Raw genomic sequence first — 26,491 nt, 5'->3', positions numbered from 1 at the left:
TTGTAATGAGGTTTATTTTGTTGTCAACGCTAAAGCGTGTGCTAGCAACACATTCATTTGAAAATAAACAAACAAAAAATAAAACCTATGAAGGGTTATTCCTTGTGCAGTTGTCATAATTATACGCTGTTTGACGAAACCGTGTGGGTTTCTTGCCGTCCACACACATGGAATGCGCCGACGACTTTGACCCTCCTAGCTTAGCGTCGCCGTAGGCACGCAGCTGAAAGGAGGCGTGTCCTATCTGCCACTTGGTCCCAAAATAAAATAATACAAAAAAAAAAATATCAACACAAGATAACCAACATGGCGGCCTCCTGTTCGATAGTGTGCTGCGAGGAAGATAAAGACTCAGAAAAAGCAGTTATATGTAATTATTATTCTTAGTTTTAATGACCAGAGTTTGTTAACTATAGATATATAGGAGTGCGTTGTGTTGTGTCTTCATTGTAAATGTTCTTTTCTTTGCAAAGATTTGTCAAAACTCCATTCTTGTACAACAGTCGACACTTTTCCAAATGAGTTATTATTGATAAGCCTCCTCCTACTAATGGAATCGATGATATGTCCCCCCCTAATTTTTCTACTCTAGTTCGATTTTCCAACGGCAGCGTCCGAAATGCCGAGAAACTGGACTTCACGATGTACACGAGTGCAGATAAGGTCAACCCGAGGAAAAAAACGAGGCGGATACTGGTGCGCCATTCGTGAGCTCGATCTCGTCCCTTTTTCGTGTCAAGGTGGAGAATTTGCATGACGTCTTTTCATTTGGTCTAGGTGGCCGAATCAAAAAGGTTGTCCTATGTTGGACAAAATTTCGGAACAGAAGCCCTTAAATGCAACAGTCTTTGCAAGTAGGTTGAATGCAGTTATTCATACGCGAAAATCACTATTTGTCGTTGTTTACAGAGTATCATGTTTTTCTTGTTTAGCTATTATGTTGGCGTATTGAACAAGCAGACCATGCAAATGGAACTGCACAGTGCCCAGCTTTTCAACTTGCAACCCGTTATACCAGGTAAGATGAAAACATATATTGTAACAAGTGGATCCGGAAGTATTAGAAGCAGTACTTGGCTTTATGAAGATTATGCGCATTTTGCCTAACAAAATGAATCTTTACACCAGGAGAAAACACAGTGGTGGATAATAACGAGACAACTGAAACATACAGAGAAAAGGTACCTCAGTTTGTCATGTTCTTATTTACCTAAGAAATCGTGTTTGGGATCTGGTGGTAAAACAAACTTCTGTTCCATATGCTAAATAATAAGCAGTACAGTAAACCCCTGTTGTATCGTGATTCAGTTTTCACTGTCCCAGTTTTGTGGTGTTAAACGTTATCACAGATCTTACTTTTTTTTTTTTTTTTTTTTTAAACTTAGAAAATATTTTTTGTTTTCCATTGTTCTTGCCCTCTCTCAATATATTATGTTTGTATTGTTTTAAAAGTGTTTTTGAACACCTAAAGAAGAAAAAAATTAAGTACCGTAAATGCTATAAAAACATGGTTACGGTGTATTTAAATAAGGCATTTCTATTTTTATGAGGAATTTCCCGGGGGTGGGGTGTCTGGAACATAAGCCCCACATTTGAGTGGGTTATACTGTATTCTTAAATAACACACAATCATTAAAAGAACTACAAGCGAAACGCCATTATACATTTAAGCAGTTCAATTTAGGGGGTCAATTGGTTCCCGCTTGGACTAGTTTGTGATGTGACCAGACATTTCAAGCTCAATGGGATCGATTCTACTTTGAGAGGGGGAAAAAAAAAAAAAAAAAAAAAAAAGAAAGATTGGCTCATTTTAAACCTAAAATATAGATTTTCAGATCCTATGCACTACACCTTGAAGATGCATCCGGCACAATCGACCGGAACACCGACTGGATGTAAACTCAACTCATCAAATGAGGCCTGAAAAATTATAAAACACACTTTCGCAAACGATTTGAAAGTCAATGTGTCCTCTGTTCAGGTTGACTCTCTGATTGAGGCGTTTGGTACCAACAAACAGAAGAAAGCTCTGAACTCTCGCAGGCTGAACATGGTGGACCACCACATGTTGCACCAGGCGGTCGTGAAGGCTGCCAACACGGTCATCGATGAGAAGGGTCTGCATGGTAAGCAGAAGGAGGGCAGGGGCAACCGTTAGTCAACAACTAGTCCCTTATCAAATTAATCAATGACCATTTTTGATCATCGATTCATGGTTTGGAGAACATTTTTTAACTTCAAATGGTCAAAATTTCAGCCTCTCTACATACAGTAAACATTACAAAAGTATGTTTATTCAAATAATAAAGACGTAGATATTAAGCATTTTACTTGTTATAATAATAAATCCGATTGATTATCTTTGTGTTTCATCAAAATAAGACATTTGCAAACATTTTCTTTCACTTTGGAAAACCGTTATCAGAATGGTTGGCCATTTTCTGTCAGATGTTACGGACCAAACCAGTAACCGAATCATAATCATTCTATGTTTGTGCATTTTCTGCACTGTCAATTTGAAATACTAATTGCAACATTTTTGAAAAACGAATACAAATCCGATTCATTGATTGATGGACAAAATAAGCGACAGATTCATGAACATACTGATAAATACATTTGACTGATCAGATTCAACGAAACTATCAATTTTCCTTTTTATGATTAAAAGCAAAAAAGCGCTTCACAGTGATTTAATTGCAGGTATTAAAGGAAAACAAAAACAACATCCCATTTAGTGTACCAGCTCCCATGATCCCCAAGTTCAATTACAAATACAAAAAAACAAGAAATACATTGGGTAAAAGTTTGACTGAAATGATGATGATTAAGTAAACATTCAAATAAAAAGCCAATTAACGTCAATACGATCCTTGCAAAGAGAGGTACGACATAGTACATAAATAAAAACACACAGGAGTGACTGCGATACCTTTATGAATCGAATCAAGTCGATTAGCGAGACGCTAGACTTCTTTCTCTCCACAGCTCTGCAACAGGAAGCTGCCGAGATGGAGTCGCAGGCAGATTTTGCTCGCCACCTTCCTCCGTGTGACGCGCATGCAGACACGCTTGAGAATGTCTACCCGTTGGAGAACCGTATCCTTCATTCAGCTCCAAACCACAACAGTGTTCGAGTCTTCTTTTCTTTTTTTTCTCTTCCTTATGAGTACTCGCAGTACTCAGTCCAGTGGACTTCAAGGCCTTGGAGGAGGCCGGTTCCAAGATGGCGGCGCTCACTGCTGAAGAGCTGCAGACGATGAGAGAGAGCGGAGGGTAGGGTGACATGACAAAAGTCCCATTTCCACCAAGTGCTGCGGTTCAATTTAGCACGCCACAGTAAGATTCAGATGTAAATCGTGCGACGACATCATTATAGATGGACACACGAATGTTTCCGAACGATTACATATTTCACGTCAGAAACAAAATTGCTCACTGGTGAATTGGACCGGCTGTACTTCTCGGTGGAACTGAAGCAAAAAGGCCAACTTCATTGAGTATTCTAAACGTTTGTCGGTAATTTCCTTGGGTTCAGGGTTCTGTGCGTAGTGAAGCACCTGGAGAACCTGCCCGGTGACGACGAAGCCCGAGAGAAGATGGCGCGCTGCGCTTTCTACCTTTCCATGCTTCTCAAACTGTCGCGCCAGAAGAGCCTCAGCCACAAGTGTCAGTCAACTTGCCGTTCGCTATCCCCAAAAGCTGCACTTTGTTCCTTCCTCTAAAATTAATGCGTTTGGGTTTGCAGTTGGCATGAAGGAAGGCTGCCCTCGCATTGTGCAAAACACACTATTCAGGACATTCACAGTGGAGACTTTCACCAATGGCAGGTATGATGTTGATCGTTCCCTAGTTGGCGTTATCAACACTTTTAATTCACCTCCATGTTAAATGTAATCAAAGTGGGATTTTATGTCACCTTTCAGGCTCCAGAACATGGTGTCTACTTCAATGCGTGTCAAATTAGCAGCATACTGCCTGGCTCTGCTGCTCCATATGGGTGACATGACTGCTGACCTCACATTACTGCATCAGGACATGGCACTCAGCGAGGCCAGGTAAGGTTGGGGGTCTTTCGATGGGAAATATTACAAAAAGTATTGACCTACTGGGCGAAACGTTAGATTCACCTTCCCAATGTGAGCTGAATCAACATTACAAATTATGTGAGCCGCCTCCTGATTTGGTGAATATGCACATTGGCTTATCACACTTTAGAAACATTTCTAACAATCACAGGAAAAACGTTCTTTAATTAAAAAAAGGCATATTTAATGATACAGCTGTTGTTTATATTGGACCATTTTATATTGTGCAGGTGTACCTAATGTAACTCTGTAGGAGGCAGTAAGTGACTTTTCTGTGGCTCTACAGGATAGTTGAAGTTGCAAAGTCGATGGGGTTGACCCTGGCGAAGCCCCCCCGTGGAAAGAACGTTGTGGCTGGCCTGCATGATGAACGCAAAAAGGCTTCCCTCATCCTCCCTCTTGTCAAATATGACGCATTTGTGGAGAGACGCAAACGCAAGAAGATGCATTAAGGACCCACAGAGGCGAATAGAAGAACTGTTTATTCATTTCGTGAACAAATAAAGTGGAAATATCATTTCAAATGATACAGTTGTCGCTCTGATGGATGCAAAGACAAATGTAAACGGGTTTTCGATAACTACATCTAAGACGTTTGAAAACGTAGAGTAGGCACATTAGTTGACATTACATATTGCACACTGAACATCTCCTACCCTCTTTAGGTAATTATCACCTGGTAAGTCTGTGGCAAAAATTCAAAGAATTTGATTTGGTTGCAGTGGCACAGACTCACAAGGAGATACGACATTTATCAACTCATTCACTGCCAGCCTTCCCAGTTAACATGGATATTTGACTTCTAAAGCCGTCAATGGCAGTGGATGTGTTAAGAGAGGCTGTCGCAAGAGCTGAGCTTTTTCTTCATATAAAGCTCAAGCTACCGTTACATAAAAAGGTCAAACAAGGCACAGCTTTTCACCTTGTAGAACATTAAAGGCAACATTATCTCTGACTTGTTTGGCTTTGAAAATGTACAATGTTGTAAACACTGACAGAACGCGTATGGTTACAGCACGTCTTTGCATGGGAAAAAAAAAAAAAGAATATTTTAAAACTGGACCGACCCTCACATTGATTTTGAATAATATAAAAATGAAGAGACTTCATCTACACATAGCACGCTACTTCCCAAAAACTTCATGACTGAATGCAGGGCAGAACCCAAAGCTTTGAAGGAGTCAACATAAATAAAGCCATAAACGGTGAGTATAATATTTGGAAACACTTCAAAGATGACCACTGGTGGACAAAGCAGAGTTGAACACCTGATGACTACGTGTAGTGCCAAATTGAATTTACATACAGTGTTCAAGCAGTTGATAGTGTCAATACCAAATAAGAGTTCAGATTTAATGCTTTGATCTTTTGTGATAAAGCCAAAGATAACCACCGCTTTGTGAGAAAAGTCAGCTTAGATTACCATTTGTAGAGCGCTGAGAAAAGGAAAAGGATTCTTGCTTTGACATGACGCAATCAGAGGTTACCCTAATTTTGTGTTTTTTTTGTTTTTGTTTTTTTTGTACGTCAGGTTCGCCAAATCTAGCGACTGCTGGCCATGCAATCTTTAAGAACAGGTCAGTAATGAGAAGGGAGACATGATGCCAATCGGATATTACGCAAATGAAATTCTCTTTTAACAACACTAGACATGAGTGACTATAAAATATTTCGATGGCCGTTGTGGCCGGCGGTGCCAATTGTCAGACGTTTTTTGTAATTAAACCAAATGCCGGCATAAGCTGGCTCATGTAACCTCCGACAGTAATAATCAGCGAGTTTGCAGATTGTTTGGTACCATATAAGAATTGCGAGTATTCAGTTGACATTAAGCCTCCACTAACTATTGACCATTCCATGCTGGAAATGAATCAAAATCCTCAGGAATCTTCTGTTGCTGCAGAAATGATCCCAGAGAGCTTGAAGACGATCCCTTTAAATTTGCGGCCGACAATCTTCCACCAGTGTGATAAAAATTCCACTTTGTTCTTTTTTTTTTTTTTTTCCTGTCTACATCCAAACCAAAGAGCACAACTTCAGAAGGCAGCGATGATGTCGACAGTCAAACTTGGCAAAATCATCCCTCGATGTTGTTTTTCAGTGCTTTTAAGTTTTATCACAGGATAGAGCAGAACATGCTGCCACTGTGGCAACCGCTCTCCACGGTGGCGCTGATCCTGGTCGTCATGGAGATTCCCAGTCGTGAGGGGTACTGGGAGGAGGAGAGGCCTGAAGGTGAGCTGGCAGGCGGGCGGGGGGGAGGGTTTTCCAGAATCCAAGGAGGGACAGACGTACAGCTATGAAAGAAAACAAAAAGATAAAAAAAGATTGGCTCAGTGCACATGCATTGTAGGAGAGACTCTGGCACACCGTGGGTTGCCTGGGTTACCTGCTGTTGTGTCTTGAAATACTGTTATTGCGTAACACACAGCTCTCATTGCCAGGGTCCCAGTGTAAAAGGCTTTTTTTGCTTTCTGGGTGGCCCTGGAACAGCTGGTTATCAGTGACCACCGCTTTTACTGGTCCCAGTATTGCGATGCCACAACCCAGTGCCGGTTGGACACGGTTGCGCAGCAACTGTAAATGACAAGTTGACGCTCATATAATTTCGGAACATGCTTTTGGAGATAATGTCAAAATGTAACACCTTGACATCACCACTTCCAGACACTTGGATCCCGTAGCCACAGTTTCCAACCACGTCATTCTCGACCATTTGTCCGATCCCAGCAAAGTCGACGCCGTGGTCGTTGTTTTCATATATACCGTTACAGCGCAGCTCCGCACGGGAGTCTCTCTCCACTGTGACGCCCCCTCGTACATTTGCAACAATGCAGTTGGCAACCAAGCGGGTTAGCTGACTGCTCTGCAGCACGGCAACGCCAGCGCCCCTGTTGCGGTTGACGAGGTTGGCATAAACGTTGAGTGGCTCACTGGTTTTAACATACAGACCGACGGCTACGCAGAGGGGGAGAGAAATATGGGGAAAAACATTGACTATAGAGAATGTGAATTCAAAAAAACAAACGTATGATGGCTGTCTAATTACCTCCATTGAAGCTCATGCAGTTGCTTTCCACCAGCGCCACACTGATGGAGCGGCGTGCCGAGTGGCGCTCATCTTCACTGTCCAGGTCGCTCTCCCATGCAAACATTTCCCCCTCCTCATGTAGGTTTTCCTGCTCTTCCCTGCCGTCTTCCTCAACTACGCCCCTCCTGTCGCCGCCGTCGTCCCCGCCGATCCCGTCGTGCCCTGGCCAGTTCCCCTCCCTGGCCTTGATGTTGTCTGGGTCCTTCCTGCAGAACACGGCCAGGCCATACATGCAGTTATGGGTGATGTAGTTTCCAAGAAGCTGTGGGAGGCTGGATGACATAACCCACACACCGCAACCTTTGTTGCCTAATGAGTGAAAAGGAAGGAAACAAAACAAAAACCAAACATCTGCATGGAGAAGACTGTGCCTGTTGATATTGACATCAAATCAGGGAATAACATACAGTAGACATGGTTTCCCTCAATGAGTCCCCGGCCTCGCTCTCCCACCACAATGCCGTCAGAGTTTCCATGACAGATGAAGTTATGCCTCAAGATTGGGTCACCACCTCTGCGGATGTCCACACCTCCCCACTGATTGTCCTTGATGACATTTTCTGGAATTGAAAAAACATGTCTGTCGAGAGCTCCTGTGTGCTAACCTGTGCCACACTGTTAAAAAAACAAAAAACACAATGGTGGATTTACCTGTTATAATCCCTCTGCCATTCTCATTTACAGCAATCCCTGCTGCTTGCCCTTGGAAGATGTGGTTTCCACTAAGAGAGAGTGTGAACATGAAGCAAGGAACTCGTGAAAAACGAACACCACACAATAGGTACGGAATACGCAAGGCGCCTTGTTCTCGACGAGGCACTGCACCCCGGCCCGCTCACTCTGACACCTCCAATACTCACTATGATCCTGATGTGTGCGTTTCTTTGTGCGCTATTGTCTGCATGCAGAAATGCTTTACCGCAACGCGAGAAAAAAGCAAATCATTAAAGGCAAGGCGAGATTGCACCTACCGGACCACAGGGTTCCCACTGAAGAGGATGTACACGCCCGCTTCCCCGTTGTTATAGATCCGGTTGCTCCGAAGTGACCCCTTTCCATTGCCAAGCACAACAACCCCAGAGCGCAAGCCGCTGTGGATTCTGTTACACTGAGGGATAGAAGAAAAAAAAAAAAGGGGGAGCAGGGTGTAAAAGATCAGTTCTCATTCATTAAAAAAAAAAAAAAAAAAAAAAAAGGGTTCCGTAAAAATGTAAATAAAGTTCTTCAGAAATTACACAAGAATGATGATCTGTCAAAAATGATCAATGGTTAAATCCTCACAGCATGTCATCGCAACTCACAAATAGCAAGCGAATATCAGAATGACATCAGACCAATGCGATTAGGCGACTCGAGTAAGAACCTGCACGGTATTGTTGCCACATAATCTCTCTTTCTTCTGCATTCACAACCGGGAGCTTGTCTATAAATGTCTTTTGTAAAAAGCCCAATATATGAGAAAAGCCACAAATGTTGTTCTTTGGGTTTCATAATGCAATTACAGGCGTTCGGCATTCACACAGCAAATTGTGTTCACAGCGCAGGCATTTTTTTTGCAGAACATCGGATCTGTGTGACAGTTACCACAACGATGGGGTTAGCGCCTTTCCTGATGTCCAGCCCCGCCTCCCCGTTTGAGTGGATGTCATTTTCGGCGATGAGGCCCTGAGCCGACAGCCGCAGGAACACGCCCGATGCTCTGCACTCACACACCTCGTTTCGCAGCATCACTAGCTAGAAAAGAAGTTCACACAGAGCTCGCTTGATTGGGTTGTTATCTTTAAAAAAAAGCTTCAATTTTGCTCGCGATAGGAATATGAATTAGTCAAAACGATGCAGGGGAACCTCTGAGGTTGAACACTCCTTGCACAAAACTTCAGAGTTGAATTTTTGGATTTTCTTTGGCTTTTTGCCTCAATCATGTATAAATCAACAATGGATGTTAAAAGAGGAAGAACATGAGAAGAGAAGATTTAAGTACAAGATGTTCCAAAGGTTACGATACACTTCTCTTTTTCCATTTTGTTTCAAGCATAACTCGGACAGACGTGAAGCTATCAGCAGTTGACATCTTCGGCTTTGCAGTTTTTGCAAGCATGCAAAATTCCCTTGCCCGTGGCTCGCCAATTCACATTGGCGCAGCGCTGCAAATTTGCCTCCTGGCAAAATGGTTGACGTCCCAGATTGCAGTTCCGTGCCAGTTTGACAAGCTCTACGGCCGTCACGCTGCTCCAACGCGTAGTACAATTTACGCTAAGTTTCTGGAAACAGGATCTGTTCTTGCCAAACCACTGAACTGCTAGAGCAGGCGTTCGCGCAAGGGTAAAGCCTTAAACTCCGCTGAATCGAGCTTTTATTTATGCCGAGTTCCAGTGCAGCCTTTTTGGATAAACTTCCCAGGCCTGGCTTCTAGCTCTAGGAGTTGGGTGTTTTCATCAGTGATAGCAGATAAAGTAGTAGGTAGGCGTAAATTCTACTTTGCGTTGGCGCAGTGTGACGGACATAAAGCTACTGAAACTGCCGTTTGCAACACAACTTTATTGTCAATTGGCAAGCAATGGCAAAGGGAGCGATGTGCTTGGAAAAACCGCAAAGCCTAAGCTGTCGAATGCTGATGGCCTCACGTTTGTCCGAATGATACCTGCAAACAAAATGGAGGAAAAAAAAGTATCGTGACTTTAGGGAAATCCTGGAAATAGCAGAAGATATGCAAAACATTCAATGTGATAAGACTCCAGTGGTGTCTCATTTCATGTTTCCAGTCTGACTATGCATGTCGCCTCTCGTTATTACGAAGCGTTTTGTTCTTCTGTTTAACAGTGGTTAAGTTCTTTTTTACAGTTTTGTTAAAAAAATAAAATAAAATTAATAACTTCTTATATCTTAATGTTGTGGTTAACATGTTTTCACTCTTGCATGACACTACTTGAAAATTGCCTGTAAAAAGGTTTTATAGGCGGCACGGTAGACGACTGGTTAGAGCATCTGCCTCACAGTTCTGAGGACCCGGGTTCAATCCCCGGCCCCGCCAGTGTAGAGTTTACATGTTCTCCCCGTCCCTGCGTGGGTTTTCTCCGGGTACTCCGGTTTCCTCCTACATCCCCCAAAAAATGCGTGGTAGGTTGATTGACGACTCGAAATTGTCCGTAGGTGTGAATGTGAGTGCGAATGGTTGTTTGTTTCTATGTGCCCTGCGATTGGCTGGCGACCGGTTCGGGGTGTACCCCGCCTCTCGCCCGAAGATAGCTGGGATTGGCACGCCTGCGACCCTAGTGAGGAGAAGCGGTAAATCCAATGGATGAATGGAAGGTTTTATGATGGTGACAGTTCAACCCAAAAAAATATTATTTCTTATGGGAAATTTGTCTCTTAAATCTGATCAAATTGAAGGTTGATCGCCATCTGGCCTGCAATGGATTGTTTGACTCCAAAGGTTCCCTTGTATCTATCATGACTGTATTTACTACGGAGTTCTGGATGCATCTGACGGCATAGTTCAGACAGCGAAAAATGTTGGCCTCCAGTCGAGCTTGTCCGTAATTAGATATATGGACTCCTCCCTTCCCCTCCCTGAAGAGACAACGCTGAACGAGGCAGCCAAGAGTGGACGACACAAACATCTGAGCATCTGGGTCCCGTTCCAGCTCCTGCTGAAGGGTGAGGAGCTCCGGAGTCACACGTGGGGGATTTGGGGAGGAGGCTAATGGCAAGGAGTCATGCGCACAGGGCTTCAGTAAGTGGGACAGTCCATGGTTGTCGCATGGGATTTTATAATCCAGTGAAAATAGTTTTTGGGTGATTCCTCCCTCTCGGCTCCCATCATCCTCACCATCACTCCACCCATCTTCAATCACTGTGCCCTGGTCAGCTGCTTCCAATCCATTTCCCCGCTGCCTGTCCTTCATACTTGTGTGCTCTTTTTTAACAGTAGCATCAGAGCAAGATCCGCCAGTGGAGTTCGCCCTGTGGGGGCTACTATTATTGCTCCCGCACGGAGAGAATGTCCTGGCAAGGGCAGCCATATATTTACAAGCCCAGTTCTTTTCCGACACCGGCGAACCTTCCACTGTGACAGAAGCTGCATCGCTCCCGGAGAAGTCACAGCTGTCCAGTAAGCTGAGGGCCACGCTAAGCAAATGCACAGAGCTGCCCTTGGAGAAAGAGCAAAAACGTGCCTGGCAAGTCCCGGGCCCGCGGACTTGCAGCTGAGCCCCCTCAAAGTTGCAGTTATCCAGTTGGACATGACCCCATGACGCCTACAGCAAACAAGGGCGGAAAAAGAACACAAATGAGAAAAACACAATCGTCGACCGTTTCTTGAGAAACACCGGCTTGATCCGGTGCATCAGCTGCAACAAAAGTCCTGCCTACTAAAACCAACATTTTACCTAGAATAGCAATTCGGACATTTGCCGAGGCCTAACATTCCTACATTAAATGAGCAGAAATAATAAAACAACCTCTCGAAAGATACTATATATATATATATATAGTAAGACATTGACAATTCAAGGACAACGCTGTATTTTACAACGTCAACAAAAGTGATTTCAATGCAAAATTCTGTACCGGGTAACCTTTCCTACTTTTTGAGGGAAATAAGATGGACAGGCCCAACAATCTTGCATGAATTCAGCACCAATAATAGAACAGCAGCAACCATTAAAGATACGTTTGATCACAGGTGTCAAACTCAAGGCCTGTGGGCTAGAGCAGGCCCGCCACATCATTTTATGTGGCCCACGAAAGCAAATAAAGTCTACTGCATGTTTCTTGATGATTTGTTCCTTTCATTTTGGATGATAATCCACACCAGATTTGCTAGTTTTCTTTAACTTTACCAGATTTTATAAACAGTTTTCCCCACAAAAATGGCTTAACCTAAATTCGAAAGTCTTATTCCTAAAAAGTATATCTAATATGTGTGCCACTGCTACGTTATGCACAGACTGAACGTTGAATAAGGACATGAAAATACTGTACTTGAACATGAATTCAATCATAATGTATTACACATAACTTTAAAGGTTTAAAACCAAGAGTATTTCAAGATTCAATGCAAATATATTGTAGTGATCAGGTTAATACAACTCAAGTGTACATAGGCAGTGATTCTTTCATGCGCCACTAGAGGGTGCCTGCGTAGCACACCTAAAGAGACTCAATCAGCCCAGTGGTGAGTGCAACATGTCAGAAGATATATGATCAATCCCAAAGTACCTGACCTTGTACACCACGGTGGAGAACCAGGGTGGCATGAAAACCAGATTACACAGCCTGGCAGTGGGGCACTGCTGCTCCATGCACACCATGAGGGCCACCTGACCCAGCCCGCCCAGTCCAACCAGCTCCACGGGCACCTTGAGGGCCACCTCCGCCTGCTCTTCGTACACCCCCGGATGGAGAAGCAGCCGGTCGTAAGGCGCCGCCACCCCGAGAGCGCCTCGCAGGGTCTCCAACTCCAACCCGGCGCCCACGTGCCACACCCGGCGGTCTTTCCGCCGCCTGAATAAAAGGAGGCAGGCCGTGGACTGGTGTTCGGGTCCGTTTTGCGCCCAGGTGCGGGTGGCCAGGGCGTGCTGCTTCAGGGCCTCCCTCCACGACGGCGGCTCCAGGTGAGGCTGGCCGGGCCAGTTGGGGTGCCGGCACTCGGGGCGGCCGAGGCACAGCTGCCTCCAGCGGGTGTTATCCAGAGAGAGGACCAGCTCCCTCCAGGCGCGGCACACCTGGCAGCAGCGGCCCAGCTCGGCGAGGGGCAGGTAGGCCAAGACGAGCCGCCACAGCTCCACCGGGAGGCCGCCCGCCTCCATGACGGCTGCGCTGCACATGGACACGAACGACGGGCAAACCGTTAGCGGTTACACCGCCGCCGCGGAAACACGAACGAACGGAGGCGGGAGCGACGATGTTCCTCGCGAATGTTAAGCACGCCAAAGACACCGAACAAAGCGCGTGTGACGCTCGCTACTCTACCGATGGAGCGTGTAGCCTAGCAAGCTACTTGGGAGCCAACCGTGCTAACTAGCGAGTTAACATGGCCGACGGAGATCCGTTACAAACGGAAATCCTACCCATCTAGTTCACCGCTTCGACGTGTTCACGGGCTCGGGCGCCATAGCGGCGCAATCGGGAACACAGCAGGCAGCCCGGGTCACAATTTCATTGGGCTCGCTTTTCCAAGACGCCAACAGGGGCGTGCGTATTTAGGCAGTGAGTGGGGGGGGGGGGGGGGGGCCGGCCGGCCGGCCCCCCCCCTCATCCGTGTGCTGCCAAGATCCTCAATATGATGAAGTCCTTAAAATCCTTCTTGAGAATGGACCTGACTCTGAGGACGTATCATCAATATAATATTCTGTATGTGAAAACTGGAAAAGCCATCTCAAAAGAGACGAGGAGGTTTAAGAATGTCCTGACATCACCCCCCCAAATGGCCTCTTTCAAAAGGTCCTAACGAGCTGTTTTGGTACGCAGGAAGTTTGTTTCGCTAACCACACTGGGCAACAACAGCAACAACACCTTATTGTTATTGTCACACCCACCGAGGCGTAAACAGACGGACTCCACACTGAAAATGTAGAACTGACGAAGCATTTTGGATGAAAGGCGAAATGTTCTTGTTTGTCTTCAACAAACAAGATCTTGTTTGTTCTTGGTTGTTGAAGACAAACAAGAACAGTCAAGTTGCCTTGACTCAACCTTGGCGGACAAAAGGTATGAAGGCACAGACACAACGCGGCTCATCGCCTAAAGAACACCAGGGTTACTTTAAAAATGTATTCCGATACGGTTACTAGTTACCTTTACAATAAAATGCAGTCAGTAATGTAATCCAACTACCACAATATTAAAGTCATGTAACTAGATTATATAAAATTACTTTTGGATTTCTCCAATAGCATCCATCCATCCATCTTCCGTTCCGGTTATCCTCACTGGGGTCGCGGGCGTGCCGGAGCCTATCCCAGCAATCTTCGGGCGAGAGGCGGGGTACACCCTGAACTGGATCTCCCAGCCAATCGCAGGGCACATAGAAACAAACAACCATTCGCGCACACATTCACACCTCAGGGCAATTTAAAGTCTTCAGTCTACCTAGCACGCGTGTTTTTGGGATGTGGGAGGAAACCGAAGTGCCCGGAGAAAAGCCACGCAGGCACGGGGAGAACATGCAAACTCCACATAGGTGCCAATAGCAAATATGACAAAAGAAATTCAATATCAATAAGTGTCTTGTTCTCTAAATGTTAAAGATGCATGTTTTTGGAATGCTGGAGCGGGAGGAACACGGACGGAGCACTCTGCGTTCAAATCCAAAACCTCAGAACCTTGAGTCAGATGTGCTAACCACTTGTTCACCGTGCTGCGTAGCTTCATAACAAAGTTTTGAAAACCTATCCCCATGACTCAGGGTGTGTTGTATACTGAGTGAAAGACAACAAAAGAGGAGTAATTAAACTTATGAATGCAACCTTTGCACTTAGCGGTATCAACCCTTCCCCTCGCTGACACGCGTGCGCGTCCACACACGCACACACACACCTCCCACTTTATGATTCAATGATGCGCTGCTAACTCTGCAAAAGGTTGCGGCTCAAAATCAACCACCGGCCTCACCCTGTTTTAAAATTGTAATCCTGAAAAGTAATTAACATTTTTAATGAATATTCCTGTAATCTAATCTTTTTCTATAACTGTAATGGAATACAGGTACCTTTTTTGTAATCTGACTACGTAATCCACTTGCATGTATTCCATTACTCCCCAAACCTGCCCACAGTGAAGCATGGTGGTGGCAGCATCATGCTTTCTGGCTGCCCCCCCCCCAGATGGAACCGGCACCTTAGTTAAAGTGAGGGAATTATGAACAGTTCCAAATACTCATCAGTGTTAGTATCTGAACTTTATTCTGGTTTAATTGGAGGTACCTTAAATGGTGGCAGGTGTGTGCTGAATCCAAGTTCACATGAGTTTAAATGCAATTGGTGGATTCTGAACACAGCCCCAGTAATAAGGGGGTGTGCACACTTGTGCAACCTCAATATCTCAGTTGCTTATTTTTACTTGATTTGCTTTTTCCAATTGAGTTCAGGTTTTAGGTCAATGGCAGAAAATGATTTGAAACGATTCAACTTGGTCAATTTTTTTAAACTCACGAAAATGTGGCATTTGAACAGGGGTGTGTAAACTTTTTATACCCACCGTATTTAAGAAATACAAAAAAGCATGACAACAAGGAAACAAGTGCACATTACTGTGTTGGATTTTAGGAGAACTTTCTTACCAGAAGGTGGCAATGTCTAACTATTTTAGCCACTACACTACTTCCTCATCCATTTATTAATACACCATAAAGTATTTGTGATGTTCACAACAATCCCAAATATTAGTTTTTAATAACATTTTTAGGGACGCAGAAGTTGGAGTTCTACGGTGTATATATATTTTTATTTTATTCAAGTGTTTTGGTGACATCTGTATGAATAGACAAAAAAAATCCCACATTCCAAAGTCTTCCTGGAAGAGAGGAAGCGATTATTGCTGGAATGGTGGGGGCCAACTCGGCTCGTATTTACTTTACCAAAACTATTGCTCAATTTGTGAAAATCACTCCACACTCCTCTTGCGGGTTCCCTTCACTCCATCATGCCTCTCTCTTTTCTTGTTAATCAGTAGCCAGCTTCCTGGAACAACAAACGAGCAGAAAAGCTCCCCTCCAACGAGAAACGTCTTCGCATCAGACATTAATCTGTGGGTTAACTCTGCAAGTGTGCTCTGCTTTTTCTTTGGCTTTCATTCAGTAGCTTTTTGGCGACACTTATTTCCTAAAGAAGGACTGGCCTCAACAATAAGCGTTAAGCGAAGACAATAACAGTCACTGGCGGTTTTGTGAAGTTAGCGGACGCGCATTGAAAGCAGTACGACAAGAGCTTGTCCCAAAAGCAGTTTTCAACGCCGTGCCAGCTGGAGCTGACGATCGCTGAGCCAGGAGTCGACGCTGCGAGCCGCACAGATAAGCGGGAGCGAGCGAAGCTTGTGAGCCGGAAGAGAGGCCGAAGTCCAATCGGTGCGGTCGACTGCTGATTTTAGCCACTATCTAGGTCAGCCAACGTTAGTAGAGTGTTTTACACACGCTTTTGTGACAGTAAAAACAATGCGCAAGTTCCCCTTCATCTGTCAAGTGCTTTTTTTTTTTTTTTTTTTTTTTTAAACTGATTAATAATATAGATGTTAACTTTTTTTTTTTTACACTAGTGACAGTTAAAGAATGTATTTAAAACATTTCATCAAGGTTTTGTGATGGCAAAAGTTTGGATTAATTCACATGAGTTATGTTGGACAAAGTCTGAAAAAAAATTGGAACGTCAACCAAAGTCCTGGAATGGTTTGGTTGACCTGTTCCACTGGAGACTCTATTGAATATATTAGTTTTTTTTTTGTTTTTGTTTTTTTTTTAAACATTTGCAACCCTCAAACATACTTCACAACATACTGTAGTTAGGTTTAAAACGAATCATATCTTGGCCAAATTTTGAAATGATATTCATTATTTTTATGCAGTATTTGAAAACGTATTGGACAATTTTGATGGAATGCAATCTTTTCCACTATTCTAAAGGATCCAGGTTATTTCTATGGAACATTCTAATTGAATATTCATTTGGAACACCACATGTCTCTATATTGAAAAATATTATGAATATACAGTTTGTACAGTCTATATACACAGTATATTAAAATTGAATTGCTATGTTAGTCTTCACACCTTGTGTCAATGTCATTTCCAGTGAAGACACACCCATTCACTATACTATAATAAAATTGCAAAAGTCATAATTCCGCCAGTGTACAGAAGGACAGGCCTCAACAATAAGTGTTAAGAGAAGACAATAATAACTGAGCACAATGTTCACATAAGATAACTGATTTGTCACGGATGTAATCATTTTCATTTGTTGGTTATGATCAAATTCATAATAAACACCAGAGTGTGCAGAACTCACTCACAGTGGGTATAATATGCTTAAAACTCAGTGCATATGATTAACTTATGTTGAGCCAACAAACATGCCCAGGCACGAAATCAGACGTCACATTTAAAAGTGTTATTCACGTGGAATGCAAGTAGGGCAGCCTGCCCAGTTGGATCCCCTTCCTCAAAACTTTGACGGACCATAAAAGGAGCTGGACTCCTCCTCCAGCTGTTTGCAAATCCACAAGCTCGGTGTCATCTCCAGAAATCCCCAGCGGCAGCTCATCAGCCTTTTGTTGAGCATGTTCTGACTTTCTTATGTTGCCTCACTTTGGATCAAATCAAACAACAACAACAAAAGTTGACACATTGTAAGTCTGTGGATATTGTATTATTTTCTTCTTCTTCTTCAAAAAGGTATATCAGCTCACGCACTTCACAGTAAAGCTCCAGTATGCCTATCAGTTTACACCTCAAAGATAAAGAAGGGAAAAAAAACGTGACCGGAAACTCAACAATGTGAACTCGATGAATCACATCTGATTTTCCCAGCATCTAGTTTTACCCTTATGAACTCTTCGTGTGCAGTATCGACTTCTTTTCAATGCAGTTGTCTAAATCCTGTTGGTAGATTGTCTTTCACAAAAGAGAGGCTCAAGCTGCATAGTCAAATAATTATACAAATCATCTGTACTTAGTGTTGTTTCACAGTCTTCTTCCCTGCATGCTTCGTGCGCAGTGGGCTGTTGCGGTATTTACAATGGTGCTAAGCGCTGAAGAGAATTCATGCCGAGCCGGAACAACCGCAGCTGCAAAGATATTTTATGCTGTACATTAGCGTTAGCTTTGTAGGAAACACCGAATGCATAGAATTATACACAAAAAGTTCATCCGGACACGTGACTTGAGTCCCAAGGGAGATTTAGTGTGATTTAAAATGTGATGCGCTCCAAACCTCATTTTGCATGTTGGAACTAACATGTTGTTAAAGACCACAAAATAAATGAGCATAATTTGTAACATTGGAAAGATCCCAATAAAAGTCTCACGATGAATGATGCATTTCCTTCACACTCACTCACACATGCACAAAAAATCACCCAATATGTCTCAATTGTTTAAGTTAATGCCGCAATAGTCCATGGCTCTATGGCAGGGGTGTCCAAACTACTGCTCGGGGGCCATTTGCCGCCTGCTGTCCATTTTTCAGCGGACTGCGGCATACTGTATACTAAAAATGAAATATGACATAATCCGCAAGGCAAGTTCCATAACAAAAGGGTAGAGGTGGGCACCGTGAGAAGTGTGGGTGTCGAAAAAATGGGTGGTACACTTACTAATAAAGTGGTTTTAATACTAAACTGTAGAGCTCTACCAGATATGCAAAGATGTAAATACACTATTTACAACTAAAATAGTAAAAAAAAAAATTACTCTTCATAACACTGAATACAGATAACTCATTTTTGGTAGCAGAAATGTTTTCCTCCACTTTCTGCTCCGTGTCAAGGTCCAATTTGGGAACAAATCACATCAATGATCCCTCAAGTAACTGCTCTAAAAATGGTCAGTTTACTACAGATTGCTCTTTTTTTTCTTCTTTCAGTTTTTTGTTTCTGTCGTGTTTTGGTTCTAAATGGTCAGTAGGGCGGATCTATTCTCGTGGGATGGAGGGTAGCCGGCCACACCAAAGTCGTGAAAAATTCTAAACTATTTGCCTTATCATCTTAAACCGAAAGCGGTGACTCAGCAGTGTTTAAACCCCCCCCCCCCCCCCCCCCAAAAAAAAACTAGAATATGTAAACAATGTATAATTGCATGATTGATCGAACATAGCATGTTTAAAAGAGGCTATTTTTAAACCCCCAAAGCACGTTTAATACATTAAAGTCGAAGAATTTCCAAGTGGATCCTTTGATCTTTATGTATTTGAGTTTCTGTTTTCTGTTCCTCGAGCAAAACTGTTTGGACTCCACTGGTCTAATAATTTAGCCACAATTCAAAATTCTAACCCTGAGATAATAAATAAACAGTAATGGTGACTGTGTTGCAGACGATTTGCTGGCGCAGAATTTGGCACCCAGCTGTCAGAAGGTTTTCTGATCCAAAGGGATGTTTTTGGTTAAATGTGTAAGGTAAAGAATAGTCATTTTCAGCTACCTCTCATTGCATGTATACAGATAATAAATGGTCTTTATCCCGAAAGGCCGAAAATGCTAATTATTAGTCAAAAGAAGTGCAATTCTCACACTGGGCTGACAATCATAACAAAACATTGCAGTTTGATTAGAAGCCACATGCAATGGCTGCGTGCAGCTCAAACGCTTGCTCTGCACAAACCACACCGATACACTGTACGATATTCTGGCCGCATGGGTTTAATCAACATTTTTATTTCATCATCAGTCCAGACATGTTGACACATGCAGAGGTAGAGGCCATGGTGGCACAGGAGCAGGTAGAACATATTACTATTTGATTGTATATTTGAGCATAAATCACTGATGGTGTAGTCACTGGTACACTTGCGTGACTTTGGTGCGGGCAGCGTGGGTTCACGTCCCACTCAGTGGCGGCGCGGATGTGAGTGCGAATGGTTGTCCGTGTCTGTGTGTGCCCTGCGACTGACAGACGACCGAAGTCAGCCGGGATAGGCTCCAGCGCCCCGTGACCCTAACTGGGATAAGCGGTGTTGAAAATGGATGGATGGATTTTCGCATAATAATTTGTGTTTTCAATATTTGGACAGTTTGTATTGTCTAATGTCCCCTCCCCAGTGCAGTTTCTGACATAGCAATCTGAATTTGTTATGAATAGTAAGCAAATTCTAAAACCTTAACAAAGATAAGGAATATGAAAAAAGTAGTACTATCGGGTGAACTTTTAAAAATTAAACCAAAATCAAATTGTGTCATATTTGCTATAGAAATGAAGAGGCAGTAGTCGATCGATCAATTATGGCAGGGGTGTCAAAGTCAATAGGTTTTTCCATTTTTAAAATGCAAAACAAAATAAGTATGTTAGAATGTTTAGGTTTATGAAATAAAAAAAAATATATATTTTTACCTTATATTTCTGCAGCACATTGGATGACTGGTTAGCACATCTGCCACACAGTTCTGTGGTCCCGGGTTAAAAAAAAAACATGCGTGGTAGGTTGATTGGACTCTAAATTACCCGTAGGTGTGAATGTGAGTGCGAATGGTCGTTTGTTTATGTGTGCCCTGCGATTGTCTGGCGACCAGTTCAGGGTGTACCCCGCCTCTTGCACAGAGTCAGAGTCTGCGAATGTTGGATATCGTGTTTGTGTGCCAGTGTAATGCTGCCCCAAAATGGACGTCTGTGTGAATGCAACTCGGCATCCCTTAGCTGACATCGTGTCGGGCTTCTTTAGACAGCAAGATACCTAAAAATTACCAGACTAAATTCTTAATGATTAATTAATCCATTATTATGCCCATCCTGAGTCACAAGCTTCATTAGAAATGACTGCGGCTTCCACAGCCGAAAGTCCCAACCAATCCAGTCGTGCAATAATTAAGCCCAACGAGCAGACAAACATTACCCCTGAATTCCCGTCATGCTGTCGAATTGAAATAAAGTACTTTCAAACAATGAGCCATGTTTATGGGGCCGGGCCTCTGTGAGTCTCACATGTTTATTATATTTAAGTGCCTATCTGCTGTAATGTGGAAGTTTTGGCTGAGGTCAACAGAAAGTTTCAGTGTGGATCATGTTCCCAAATGGGATGTCACAACCGTACGGACACGTGTGTTGATTCTGCTTCGTGAAATGAAATTCATCTCGCAAAGGTGCTTCAAAACATCCACTGTAACTTAGGTAAACAATACTATGCCCTCTGCACACTACAAAATATTACAGGAGAGCATTAGAATGTGACTATTGTTGAATAACAGTACACAATACATCAGCTATAACAATATCAGTGAAATCATTATGTCCCAATAAAGTTAATCCCCTACTCCATTTAAATTCATGAGACATTCACATTTACTTCCTCTATCAGTTTTTCCCCATGCAATAAGGAAATAACAAACATTTCGCTTCCTTTTTTTTGTTACCCTTATATTCTTTTGTCAATGAGTCAAAATGAAGGGTATGCGCCACAGCCAAGCACAAATAATTTCGAAGGTTGCGCCATACTTCCTGTTGCAGCGTAACTGATGACTTTGATGACCGCCAGCTTGACGCGTCTCAGCTTGCTGTGTTTGCGTCACAGCACGCTTGTCATGACCTTTCTCATGTACAGGTAATTACAATTACTGCATTCGTTGAACTTGAGAGGAGGCTTTTACTTGTTTTACTTTTTTTTTGACTCGCCCAGCCGTCGTTATCAGTCGTCACATTTGATCATTTGTCAATTCTCACATTTTAGTGCACTTATTAGTAAGTGCCGCTTCATCATATTATTCAGTGATGAGTTTGATTTTGATGCAACTTTATTCCCAATATTTGCAATCAAGTTGAATTACAATGAAATGTATCAGTTCAAATAATATGATGGTGCATTCAAAATCTTTTTTTTTTATTGTTTCCACAGCTCTTCAGCTGTTGCGTCACAAATGTTCCCTTACTCACCAACGTAAAGTGGATACATTTTCATGTTAAAAAGAATTATGTTAACACAAAGAGTTTCAATTAAGATTTTAATTTAATTTAACCCGTTAAGGATAATTCATTGAAGTGTACTTTTGTGACATTTCAAAAATATATCATTACCCGAAATGATATTCTATTCCATGTGTGTGCAATGGGTTCCTTTTAACCCCAATATAAGGAACCTTTCAGTCAAACAGCAAAGGCTGAACACAATCTTAGTGCATGCTGGTCGAGTTCAATTAAAAAAAAAAAAAAAAAAAACAGATTTAAAAATAAATGGCAATATAGGAAATATTTGAAATTGTTGGGTGTTTGACAAAATTCCCTTGGTTGACTATGGGAGAATTTACAATGAATTATAACCATTTAACTTAAACGAAAAAACATATTTGAGATGGTAAAATCTATCTGAATGTTCTGAACTTCTGTTTCCATGTGCCACTGTGTGCAGAAAAATGTGTCGCCATCATTAATCCTCTACAAGAATTTTTTTAAGGTAATATTTGAACATTCTTGACTGACATATGACAGCAGAACTAAGTTAACCACTGTAAAGTGGTTAACTTCACCCTCAGAGGTTTGCCTGTATGTGGTACTTGCACAGTAAAGGGAGTCATGTATGACATTTATATTTTATGGTGTTTTTTTTTTTTTCTGGTGGTAAAGAAACTATAATACTGAATTTGATGCCTGCATCTCGTTCCAAAGAAAGTGTGACAACGGTGACAAAAGACTGGAAATGTTACAGGGGCCTCAAATAACAGCGGTTTTAAAGTCTCTGCAGGTAAACCGGTGAATTACTAACTGGGATTATGGGTTGTTGTTGTTTTTGTTGTCTTTGACAAGCAAACAAAGGGAGACGTCCATCTATTTGACCCCGTGACCCCCCTTGTGTGTGTTTATGTCTGGCGCGCCGGGCTGTGTATTTTTTCGGAGGACTATGTCAGCACGACTGACTTTTCCTGATGACCATTTTCTTTTGCATATCAAGCACATCTTTAATCATATGTCACCTGTGAATCAAATCATGCCAAACATTCCGATCACATATGCCGCTGGATGACACAATTCTAGTCGTGTTTTCCAAATGATAATTTTTTTATCAGTGACAAATACTGATCTATGAGTGTGCCACACGCAGATCACCTGTCAGTGAAATTACCTTCCACGCTCCCCCCCGTTGTAAATTCCCACTCGGCTGCCAACAACCCCAGTTTGCGCAATCAGCATGTGAGCCGACTCACCGCGAGGCTCTATAAAAGGAGGAAGTCTCCTCTTCGGCACTACATTCGAACAGCAGAGAGCTCAGAAGCGACTGAGAAAATAGTGAGACGGAAGGACGGCAAGTCAACAAACCGCATTGTCACTTCTTCAGCGAGCTTTTTGAAGGGAAACTTCTTTTAAAAAAAAAAAAAAAAAAGTTTGATCCATTGTAGAATTTGAGAAGGACAAAATGATGAGCAAAGTGATCCTCAGTGCTTTGGTGGTCCTGCTGGCTTCTGTGGCCATCAGTGAAGGTACGCGTACATTGTTATTGTATCATGCAGCTGTGAAATTGTTGTTGTTGCATATTTCGACTTGTCACTGCACGCAGACGGGTCATCTGAAATGTTTCACTGAACCACATTCTCCGCTGTTTCCTCGCAGGAATGGCTCTGAGAAGCTTGGGAGTGGAGCTGCACTGCCGCTGCATCCAGACGGAGAGCAGACCCATCGGCCGCCACATCGAGAAGGTGGAGCTGATTCCCGCCAACTCCCACTGCGTGGAGACCGAGATCATGTAAGAGCTTTTTTCCCCCAGTTGTGACACCGGACTGACCGGACTGAACGGCCTTGTCGGGCGTCACCGTTGAGCCAAGTGTGCTCGTTCTGAAAGCGTCTCTGTTCCTTGCTTGCAGTGCTACACTTAAAAAGACCGGCCAGGAGGTGTGCCTCGACCCCCGTGCTCCCTGGGTGACGAGAGTCATTCAGAGGATCATCGAGAAGTAAGTTCAAGTCTATTCGACTACTTTCACACCATGCATCACACAGGCATACATTGCACCCGCATAATCTGATGCGCTCCAATTTAAGAGGGGCGTGAAAAATGTCGTCTTCACAAAGTTCACACTCGGAACGCATTGCATTGCACGTGTGTACCTCGTAATAAACTGTCCAGTCAGTGTCAACTGAATCCAAAATTAAAACGAGCATGTCCTCCTCTCTTTCCAGCAGCAAAAGACGCTGAGCGGCCGTGCAAAGGGGGACCAATTCTCCACTTGCTGCTTTCACGAAAACTTGAACAAGTACCCAAAAGTGTTCATTTGATCAAGGACTCGCCTTCTTTGAAAACAGAGGAGAACAGCTTACTTGAAAACTGTATGAAGCTATCGACAGGCAAAATTGTTTGTATCAAACATGTTATTTATTTTCCAGTAGGCACTTGTTTGGTCATTCACACTGTCTGCCTTTTCACTCCAGCTGAGCGGCTATCAACTGTTACTATTCTTATTGTTTTAACTTATGCTCAATATATTTATTGTATTTATGAAGTTTTTATCCATCTGAATGCAATTGTTGTATTTTTTTCCCCAAGACCTTATCAATGAATAAAACAATGAAGTCAAACTATATGCTTTTTTTGTCATCTGTCATGTTATATGCAATTAGTGCAAAAATGTATTTGAGAAGATGACCCCGATAATGTCCATTCATTGGCCACAACAACATTTGTAGGAAGTAGATGGGTGGATGGACCCCTAAAGAATCAATTCATCTACATTCATCTTTTATTGCAAATGTTTTCTCCCAGGCACGCACAATAGAATCATTTCATTGAAGTTCAACCCAAGCGAATTACTATTTGTAAGCATGCGGTCAGCTCTGATGTAATCTGGATACTGCTCACATCTTGGGACACGTCAGCGTTGTATCCGGGGTTTGATACGATATGCTGTGATGTATTGATACGGCAAGGGACCCAATTTGTTCTTTGACGCTGAAGTCAAAATGGACATCAGACGTCTCACTTTAAGGCAGTATACAGTCACCCTGTCATTTCTTCTCATCGATCAATAAAGAAAGGTCAATAAAAGGCGTTGTGAGAGTTTTCGCCGCATGTACGGAGCCACACTTCTTCTTCTTCTTTCCTTTGGGCTCGTCCCGTGAGGGGTCGCCACAGCGCGTCATCCTTTTCCACGCATCCTCCTCTCGAACACCAACTGCCCTCATGTCTTCTCTCACGACATCCATCGACCTTCTCTTTGGTCTTCCTCTCGCTCTCTTGCCTGGCAGCTCCATCTTCATCATCCCTCTACCAATATACTCACTATTTCTCCTCTGGACGTGTCCAAACCATCCAAGTCCGCTCTCTCGAACTTTGTCTCCAAAACATCGAACCTTGGCTGTCCCTCTGATGAGCTCCTTTCTAATTTTATCCAACCTGGCCACTCCGAGAGCGAACCTCAACATCTTGATTTCCGCCACCTCCAGCTCTGCTTCCTGTTGTCTCTTCAGTGCCACTGTCTCTAATCCGTCCATCATGGCCGACCTCACCGCTGTTTTATAAACTTTGCCCTTCCTTGTAGCAGAGACTCTTCTATTACATAACCCACCTGACACCTTCCTCCACCCGTTCCAACCTGCTTGGACCCGTTTCTTCACTTCTTGACCACACTCACCATTGCGCTGGACGGTTGACCCCATGTATTTAAAGTCCTCCACCCTCGCTATCTCTTCTCCCTGGAGCCTCACTCTTCCCCCACCACTCCTCTCATTCATGCACATATATTCTGTCTTACTTGGGCTAATCTTCATTCCTCTGCTTTCCAGTGCATCCAGTCCACGAATTCTGCACATTGGAAATGGCGAAATTTGGGAGACTTGTGGTACAGTTGTTTTGTTGTTTATAGTTAATAAGACGTTGTGTTGTTAAAATTGCATGATTAAAAGTCAGGGTAACGGAGGACCTGACGTCAGGGTAACAAGGGACCTGACAGACCAGGATCAGAGAAAATCCTGGAAGTAGGGTAACAAGGTACCTACTTGTCCCGCCGTAGACTGACTTGAAATCGGACGCGGTTTCAAATGGTAACGTTTCGGTAGACGTTGGGGATTTTGGGACCCCCAAAAACCGATTTAGAATAAGATGAGTGTGCCACCAAAACTCGGGGTTGTGAATTGGACAGTCGAGTGTCGAGGTAATGAATGGGATTAGTGTCGGATTTGTGGATTGAAAGAGAAAGGCAGAAAAAGAAACAAACAGGATTAAGAAGGGTGTGGGCAAAGTGGAAAAGAAAAAGGAATGTAAGTTGTTTCACGTAACAGAGAGGTTATTCTGAAAGGAAAAAGATGAAGGAAAAGTTGGATGCTGCAGGGTGGAGAGAGAATTGAAGGTTGAATAAGAAAATAGAAGAGTGAAAAATTGAGAAGAAAAAATTACGAGATTTGTCTGGTGTGCCCTGCCATGGCAGCTGTTACAGCTGTTCAGAAAAAAAGAGCGACAAATTCCCCCGCTAAATACAATTTACGGACCTTTCCGAAAACGGCCCCAGTGACGTCACTATAACCGGCATTGCCGGCATCAAGGGAGCGGCTCAAATGGCAGACCAATTTTAGAGGGGAAATAAAACGCCTATCAATTCCCCACGAGCCCGCATTCAAAAAGGTGGGTAAATATAAAAAAATGTCTTTAAAAAATGTTGGGTTTTTACAAAAGCGGCTTCCCGGACTGGCTGCTTGCTG

At 43.1% G+C, this 26,491-nt stretch overlaps 3 protein-coding genes across 4 annotated transcripts; 2 read left to right on the top strand and 1 right to left on the bottom strand.

The window, feature by feature from the left end:
- Positions 1-292: 292 nt before the first annotated feature.
- Positions 293-5,061, top strand: polr1e (RNA polymerase I subunit E). Its single transcript, XM_061679082.1, has 12 exons — positions 293-370; positions 593-696; positions 778-854; positions 933-1,018; positions 1,129-1,181; positions 1,982-2,126; positions 2,989-3,099; positions 3,180-3,276; positions 3,539-3,669; positions 3,749-3,830; positions 3,927-4,058; positions 4,375-5,061. The coding sequence occupies exons 1-12, from the start codon at positions 307-309 to the stop codon at positions 4,538-4,540; spliced, it is 1,248 nt and encodes a 415-aa protein (XP_061535066.1). The 5' UTR covers positions 293-306; the 3' UTR covers positions 4,541-5,061.
- fbxo10 (F-box protein 10) lies at positions 4,553-13,549 on the bottom strand. The gene is made up of 10 exons (XM_061679081.1): positions 12,405-13,549; positions 10,644-11,435; positions 8,764-8,913; positions 8,151-8,287; positions 7,831-7,901; positions 7,587-7,739; positions 7,138-7,488; positions 6,736-7,046; positions 6,478-6,665; positions 4,553-6,385 (listed from the first exon to the last, which is right to left on the bottom strand). The coding sequence occupies exons 1-10, from the start codon at positions 13,005-13,007 to the stop codon at positions 6,205-6,207; spliced, it is 2,937 nt and encodes a 978-aa protein (XP_061535065.1). The 5' UTR covers positions 13,008-13,549; the 3' UTR covers positions 4,553-6,204.
- Positions 13,550-23,036: 9,487 nt separating this feature from the next.
- Positions 23,037-24,376, top strand: cxcl8a (chemokine (C-X-C motif) ligand 8a). 2 transcript variants are annotated; one of them, XM_061679063.1, is made up of 4 exons: positions 23,037-23,286; positions 23,417-23,549; positions 23,668-23,754; positions 23,984-24,376. In XM_061679063.1, the coding sequence occupies exons 1-4, from the start codon at positions 23,223-23,225 to the stop codon at positions 23,994-23,996; spliced, it is 297 nt and encodes a 98-aa protein (XP_061535047.1). In that variant the 5' UTR covers positions 23,037-23,222; the 3' UTR covers positions 23,997-24,376. The 2 variants fall into 2 exon arrangements, with proteins under 2 accessions (XP_061535047.1, XP_061535046.1); XM_061679062.1 differs by having other exon boundaries at positions 23,981-24,376.
- The last annotated feature ends 2,115 nt before the right edge of the window (positions 24,377-26,491 follow it).

This window comes from Phycodurus eques, chromosome 6, assembly GCF_024500275.1.
Source record: "Phycodurus eques isolate BA_2022a chromosome 6, UOR_Pequ_1.1, whole genome shotgun sequence".
NCBI lineage: Eukaryota > Metazoa > Chordata > Actinopteri > Syngnathiformes > Syngnathidae > Phycodurus > Phycodurus eques.
This window is presented reverse-complemented; position numbering and strand designations above follow the sequence as displayed.

Excerpts from the sequence above, each read along its gene's own strand:
- polr1e (XM_061679082.1), top strand. The coding sequence starts at position 307 with ATGGCGGCCTCCTGTTCGATAGTGTGCTGCGAGGAAGATAAAGACTCA. Across the intron at positions 855-932 it reads AAATGCAACAGTCTTTGCAA|CTATTATGTTGGCGTATTGA; the intron begins GTAGGTTGAATG and ends TTTCTTGTTTAG. Across the intron at positions 3,277-3,538 it reads ACGATGAGAGAGAGCGGAGG|GGTTCTGTGCGTAGTGAAGC; the intron begins GTAGGGTGACAT and ends CCTTGGGTTCAG.
- fbxo10 (XM_061679081.1), bottom strand. The coding sequence starts at position 13,007 with ATGTGCAGCGCAGCCGTCATGGAGGCGGGCGGCCTCCCGGTGGAGCTG. Across the intron at positions 8,914-10,643 it reads GATGCATCCAGAACTCCGTA|CTAGTGATGCTGCGAAACGA; the intron begins GTAAATACAGTC and ends CTTCTTTTCTAG. Across the intron at positions 7,740-7,830 it reads TGGCAGAGGGATTATAACAG|AAAATGTCATCAAGGACAAT; the intron begins GTAAATCCACCA and ends TTTCAATTCCAG.
- cxcl8a (XM_061679062.1), top strand. The coding sequence starts at position 23,223 with ATGATGAGCAAAGTGATCCTCAGTGCTTTGGTGGTCCTGCTGGCTTCT. Across the intron at positions 23,287-23,416 it reads TTCTGTGGCCATCAGTGAAG|GAATGGCTCTGAGAAGCTTG; the intron begins GTACGCGTACAT and ends GTTTCCTCGCAG. Across the intron at positions 23,550-23,667 it reads TGCGTGGAGACCGAGATCAT|TGCTACACTTAAAAAGACCG; the intron begins GTAAGAGCTTTT and ends CCTTGCTTGCAG.